Source organism: Vigna unguiculata, unplaced genomic scaffold (genome assembly GCF_004118075.2).
Source record: "Vigna unguiculata cultivar IT97K-499-35 unplaced genomic scaffold, ASM411807v1 contig_178, whole genome shotgun sequence".
Taxonomy (NCBI): domain Eukaryota; kingdom Viridiplantae; phylum Streptophyta; class Magnoliopsida; order Fabales; family Fabaceae; genus Vigna; species Vigna unguiculata.
Window position 1 is genome coordinate 58,818 of NW_021010882.1, and position 7,147 is coordinate 65,964.

Genomic DNA, 7,147 nt, shown 5'->3' on the forward strand with positions numbered 1-7,147 from the left:
AAGGGCAGTTGTCCTGAAGGTGTCCATATCTCACACAGTGGTAACAGATAGTAGGGAGCCATTCATATTCAACCCTCAAGGCATGATCATCGACTTTGATTTTGGAAACTAGCGGTTTAGAGAGATCAATAATGAACGCTAGACGAGCAAATCGGCCTCTATCTCCAGTTTCCGTCTTCTAATCAATATCCATCCTAATAACCTCGCCAAGAACCTGTGCGATTGCCCTCAAGACGCTCGACTGATAATAACGCTAGGGCAGTCCCGGAAGTCTGACCCACGCAAAGACTTTATGGATCCTTAGATTGAGCGGCGAGAAGGAAGGTTGCCAGGGTTGCACCCTTAAATAGTGACCAAAGATTCACCAGGGTCCTCCAAGCAGAGCATTCTGATAGTCTTGGGCATTCTGGAACTTTACAATGAAAGAGTCACCTTCAAGATCGGCTAGTTGAAGAGGTACAGTCCGCTTCCAGAGGTTCATTATTTTGTCATGAAGCCTTCGATAACCCATGGATCTTACAAGCTGCTTTACAACAACAGCAAGTCTCATGCTTTGATTGAGCAAGTCGTCTATGCGAGAGGAGAACTGGATAGAGGGCATTACTTCCTCCTGCACCATATCCTTCTTATCCCTTCCTTCTTCGCTGATCATTTCAGAGCCATTATCCACTTCTTCCTCAAAAATTTCAACAACGGGAGGGGGATCTTCTTCCTCAGTTCTTATCTTCACCTTCTTCGTCGATCCATTGTTCTCAGGATGTGGCGGAGGTTCTTCTTTCTCACAAAGCTCAACGGCGACAGTGCACTCCATTTTCAGAGATAGACCTGTCTTGAAACGGCTTTTACAATCCTACACTTGCCTTATCTTACCCTTGACTCTCTCTCTCGATAGAGACTGAAAACTTGACCAATAAGAGCGAATCGTTGCTGTAGTCGATTGCTCCGGAATTGGACACCTTCCTCCAACAGCCCATAATTCCAGATCATGATGGCGGAGACAAAAGAAGTTTGGGGCGCAGTTCGCTCCTCGCTTTTGTTCAATTATAAATAACTATCCAGTTTGATGGAGATTTGTAGCATCATTCAAGTAAATACAGATTGAGATCGTAGAAACATGAGCTTGTGATATAGCTACACCTAATTCCGGACCGGTTAATGCAAGAACTATAAATAAAGGACCAAGATCTCCTATGAAATAGAAAAGATCATTCATACATAGCATAGTCCAAGCGGACCCACTTAAAATCTTTACTGAACTATGACCGGCCATCATATTAGCAAATAAACGTATTCCTGAGCTTAATGCGCGAAAACAATGAGGGATTAGCTCAAGGAGTACTAAAAAAGGTGCTAACGGCAGTGGGACCCCTGCGGGTAATGAGAAGCTTAAAAAATGAAGCCCATTTCTTTGAAATCCCACTATAGTAATGCCAATAAAAATAGAAAATGAGAGACCCAAAGTAATGAGAAAATGACTTGTAACTGTGAAGCTATAAGGTATCATACCCTGGGGATTACAAAATAACGAAAAAGTAAAAGTGACCAAGATGCAAGGGAAAAACTTTTGTTTCACATTTCCGGCTATTTGTTCGTTTACCAGGTTCGGCACGAAATCATAAATAAGCTCTACCAAGGATTGCCAAGCATTGGGTACTGACTTTCCTCCTCCATTTTTAGTAACAAAATGAAACAGCAGTAAGACCAAACTGAGAGTGAGCAGCATAAACAATGAGGGATTTGTGAATGAGAAATACAAGTCACCTATCTTCATATCCATCAATGGGATTATCTCAAATTGATCAAGAGGGCTTGATAGGGAGTCCCCTGCATCACAAGGAGCAATTGTGAGGAATAGCCATTTGAATTGAATAGTGAAATACCATTTGAATTGAATAGCGAAATACCATATAACAATAACAAAAAAAGCAAGGGTTACGGTTTTTACCCGCTCGATCCATTGAAATTTATTAACTTCTGTTCCTTTTCCCCCGGGTCTGTTGGGGTAAGGGGTTCCGGGCCTTTTCGGCTTCGGCTGCTGTGATCCCGTACCTCCTTGACCTCCATTATCTTTTTCATCTTTGTCTTCTTTTTCTTTTCCCTCAACTTCTTTCCCTTTTCCTTCTTCTTTTCCTTTTCCCCCGGGTCTAGGGGTGTCCATCCTTTGCAGTTTCGGCGGCTGTAATACCGTACCTCCTTGACCTCCATGACCTCCTTGATCTCCTTGACCTCCATCACCTCCTTGACCTAAATTCTCATTTGGACAGATCCCCCTACGACATGGGACCCCCCAAAAACCAAAGCTTTTTTTTTGTTCCTCCATAGAATATAACAGTCTTTGTGATCCGCTTTACTTACTTTCGTTAGGAAAGACTTGTCAGAAATGTGTATGTGCTTGGTTGTTGACCAAGAAAGACATGGGAAAAAGACCAAAGCTATCAGAAAGACTAAGAAAGAGAAACCCAAGAAAACTTCGTTCTACTTGCATGTATTAAGCATATAGCCTAACTAGCATGATTGGGCCCTGCAGTGGTAGAACCAACCTGGTGAACCAGGCGTACTACTTCCCAACGTGGACCTTTCTTCTCTTATGATATTTCGAAAAAAAAAGCGCCCCTAAATGCTAAAATTTACGAGAATTCGAAAGACAGGGATCGGGGAGAGGGGAAATGAATTTGACAGCTATATCTATTGATCGAGAAAGCTTGGCTTGGGCGGACAACCGCGTAAGATATGACTAGAAGATCTTCCATTTCTTCCTTGTTACGAACGAGGTACCGAATTGAGTTGATAGTGATAGATCGTAGTGCTACTAGCCCTGCTGGGAAAAACCAGAGGGAAAAAGCCCGGAGGGAAGTGGCCCAGCGGAATCGCGCTCTATCGGTACGCTGTAAGATGAAGGAAGAAACTTGGTGAAGTTCAGGCATTTCTTGGGCCAAGTATACCATTGAAAGAAAACCTTGGTTGGACTATCACTATATATAATAAAGTTACAGCTTTTTCATCCTCTAGGTAGGGATCAGATTGATTTAGCTGTAACGATACCCCGATTGTCCGAGTCCAAAAAGATCGGATTTGTGCTAATGCGGATTTGATAGCGCCATTTTCTTTCGATTTAGGCCATGCCTTTAGGCTGTCGAGTGAGGATTGGCCAAGGCTCGAATTGACTCAAAAGTTGGCTCAAAAGAAGCATCAAAAGCTGCACCGGCATAAGCCGAGGCAGAGCCTACCTTCGTTCGAGCCCGGCGTTCGCTGGTACTTTACTTACTGGTGCAATCGAGATTAGTTCAGCCTGTGCAAACACGGATCTCTACTTCTTTATTATACTAGTCTATATAGTCTCCGTCTATTTATTATTGGATGTGGGATTCCTCTCAAGCAATTGGTGATCCGGGCTATTTCTCTAAAGTAGATTGATTTGGCACAGGACGGGTATATTTGAACCAAGGGAAAATGAGATTTAAAAAATAACTTATTAAGAGTTGAAAGACTCGTGCTTTTTTTGTCAAGGACAAGGGAATCACTCGTCTTATTCATCAGGCCTGAAAGAAAAAATAGGGCTTAAAAGGGTGGTTTGTCTCTCGGAATTGGCTCTTCCACCCTTTCGTTTCTGAAAAAAGGGCGTTTTTCCTGTTAGCGCTGGATTCCGAAGAAAGGGAATCCCCTAGACCTAGAATAGAAGGAGCGTAGTAGCTCGACAGTAACAGACAGTCAGGGAGAGGAGCTAGAATAGAAGCACTGGCTTACGGGGAACTCACGCTTGTCGAACACTTTAGTTTAGTTCTATTTTATCGTGCCAGATCCTTATAGGACTTCTAAAGGGAACCCTTGACTTATTAGGATGATAGGGCCACTCCCGATACCACCCCTTCTTTCCCGCTACTGCCTTTCCTGTCTCAGCCAACCTGAGAGCCTCTAAAGTCAACCTGTCCAGCAGCTATTAGTCCATTCCATTCCGAACCCTTTCGAGTCGGCCTTAGTGGATGGGGTCTTTCATTCACTGTTGATTCGGTTCTATCGATATCGCAACGTGCGGAGACGCTCTTCCCAATAAATAGGGATGTTGGGGCACCCCCTGCTTGCCAAAGTCTTAGAGTTACGTCTTTGGGAGAGAGTTACTAGTGGAATACTAGTAACTTCACTCCCTTCCCTTGGTTGGAACTGCTATATCGCGGACAGGAACAGCAGACTCTGGCTCGGTCTAATATGCTATTCCCCTCTTTCCTTTCAAGGTACCAGACCCGTCTTAGCCTACCCTAACGTCTGATTAAAAGATCTCCCTGGCCGGGCCTATTGGCTAAACAAAAAAGGATTTTGTTCCCCTTCTTCCGATCTCTTGTTTCTCGGCTTTTTGGCTATAGCTCTCCAGTTTGGAAGAAAGGTTTGATTGCTGGAAATGAAGTTATATAATATAAATAGTAAACAAGGACCGGCCAAAGCCTTCGAAGTGAAATAGAGTTCAGAGTTCGAGTTCATGGACAGGACTGTAACAGCTACTAGTAACCTCTTCGCTTCGCTCGAGCAGCTCCGCACGTTGCGCTAACGAAAGAAGTAAGAGAAGCACCTTCCTTATCGTTTAAGGGTCTCAAGCCCAGCCCTCTCCTTATTTTATTGATGATAGGGCGAGTGACACTTATTTAGGGGCCAGAAAGAAAACGGAATAGCTAAGGCGCAGCACCTTATCCTCCCATCTATCTTTAAAGCAGTGGGTCCTTGTTCGGGTCTTCCTTATCTAGTCTGTCTATCAATTATTGATTTCAAGAAAGCAATTGAATTTCGTATACAAAGAAAGAGCATCTTCTCTAATCTCTGACGCTATCTATTCAACGACAGTCTCCATTCTAGGATTGAAGAACTGAAGGACCAAAGAGAGAGTGTAGAGCTCTTTTGTCTATTCTTTTGATTCGTCTTCTGCCCTTTCTTCGTCTACTGCTGCAACGGATGATTCCGTTTCTGCAGCTGTCTAATCTAATATCTAATATGGAATTTGCTGAAAAATCAGTCTGACTAGGATTTATTTGTTGACCTATTAGTCTAGAAAGACTAGAATCAAATAGATTGTTGTTGCCAGTCAGTCATAGCTGATTCATGGTAAAAGACAATTTTATAATAACTAGGATTAGCAGATATCAATCTAAATAGCTTTACGAATTCGCCGGAGATAAGACTCCTAACATAGAGATAGGGATGTCGATTCCTAAAAAACGTGTTTGAAAAGGGTTCGTGGTCTCGCGCTAGTGCCTTGGGTGAGTACGGGAATCCGTGAACTCATCAAAATGATGGGTCCCGAATACGCTTCTGGCAACACCTCTTACAAAGAGGATTCGCTAGATGACTCTACCCACCCCTTTTTATCTTATCCATCTGGCCCTTCCGATGCTTGTTCGGTGTCAATACTCTACTATTCGGCGGGTAACTGAACTCATCGAGAAGAAAGATTAGGGATCGTTCGCCCCGCGCCCCTTCTTCCTTTGTCCGATGGGTCGCTTCACTCATATCCGATGGGTCAGTTTACACGGATCCGTCTTCCGATGATAAGGCAAGGCTTTTTGTTGTACCAAACAAAGCAATTTGGTCTGGTCTGGGTGTAATGCTCTTTCTTTTTTTGTTTTAGCCTAAAATAAAAGGGTCCAATAGCTGCAGAAGCAAGAGCAAGCCGGCCGATCCATCATATCCCTTTTGGTCAGTTAGCACAAACAAGAGGAGTCTCTGGGGTAGGGAGTGCCCCATAATAGGTTTTAGGAAAAGAAATCTCCTCTCTTCTCTGCAAGCGAAGCGACCCATCTCGGACAGGAGCGGTGGAAAGCTCGAGAAAGTACAACATTAAGATTCTAACTTTTGTCCTTCTGCTTCCTTGGGAAACGTGGACAGGACATTTTACCTAGGATTGGTGGGGGTATGTATACGTGGTCGAACTCGTCCAGGACCAAGAGCTCTGAACCAATGCTGACGGCGGACGAACTCACGACAGCGGCAGAAGAGCTAGTCATAGCTCAGATACCAAGTCGAAGCGAAGTTCGAAGTCACTATTTTATTGAACGGAAATCCTATAAAGAGTGGGACGACAGGAAGAAGAGCAAAAAATCGCTTTTGAACTAGGGTATCTCCATCTCAGGTTTCATCTCACCGCTTTGTTTCATCTCATTCGTACAGCCTCTATCGATACCGAGCTTCCCCGGTACGGTACAAAGAAAGGCTAAGAGTACAGTAGGGGATCTCCCGAGATGGAATGATGATATTATTTTTATCGTTCGCCCGAGCAGACGAAGGTTTAGCGATCATTCTTATATGACGCAATTCGACTTTTGCGAGATGGGATCACTCTATCTATCTCTTTTCTTTCCGCTTCTTCTGCCAGCCTTGCCAGCCCCTTTCTTTATATCATATCGATCTGTCTTCATCGGTTTTCAGCTCTACCGAAGAGCGCTGCCCGCTCGCCGTGATGGGACCAAAGAAAGGTACTTTCTTGTTCTTTCTTCCCCTTTCCTCTGCTAACAACATCTTCTCTTATGAAATTCTTTTCGATCTCGATAAGAAAATAAGTACACGAAACCCGATCAATCCACGAACTTTTCTGCCCTCTGCTTTTGGCTTAAACGGGGTACTTTCGTTACCGAACAAGATGTACCAGGGCCAAGGGGACCGATAGAGAATGTGTTCCATGATCTCATTGAAGACCTCTGGAACTGCTATTGCTATCCCCGGCCTCTAACTGCTATCCAGGAAGATCTTTGAAAGGTGTCGACCCGACCGGGAGAGGGAGAGGGCCCTACATCTAATCTAATAGGGGGCCCCCGACCAAAGAAGGAGGGGCATGATGAAGTGCAAAGGAACAAAGAGAGGAGTTCCCATCCTCCCTCGGGCTATCCTATCTGTCGAGAACTAGTCCAGGGCTTGGCTTGGTGCAGGATCAACTCGACCAAAGATGGAATATGGAACATAAGATTATGTAATAACATGATTAGAAGGAAGGCGGGAAATATCACATAAGCTTATCTATCCCGTCTTCTTTTTATGGAAGAAAAACGGATTGGTTTTTTTGAGATGGCAAAAGGTAGAAAGAGTGTACCGTGAAGCAAGGTTCACAGAAGGTTTGAAGTGCTCTACCGATCATCTCGTTTTCGCCGTCCCGGCATGTTACCTTCCATGA

At 44.1% G+C, this 7,147-nt stretch overlaps 1 protein-coding gene across 1 annotated transcript; it reads right to left on the reverse strand.

The window, feature by feature from the left end:
• Positions 1–999: 999 nt before the first annotated feature.
• Positions 1,000–2,578, reverse strand: LOC114171286 (ATP synthase subunit a-like). Its single transcript, XM_028056416.1, has one exon. The coding sequence runs from the start codon at positions 2,318–2,320 to the stop codon at positions 1,052–1,054; it is 1,269 nt and encodes a 422-aa protein (XP_027912217.1). The 5' UTR covers positions 2,321–2,578; the 3' UTR covers positions 1,000–1,051.
• Positions 2,579–7,147: the final 4,569 nt, after the last annotated feature.

Coding starts and splice junctions, on each gene's coding strand:
- LOC114171286 (XM_028056416.1), bottom strand. CDS start 2,320: ATGGAGGAACAAAAAAAAAGCTTTGGTTTTTGGGGGGTCCCATGTCGT.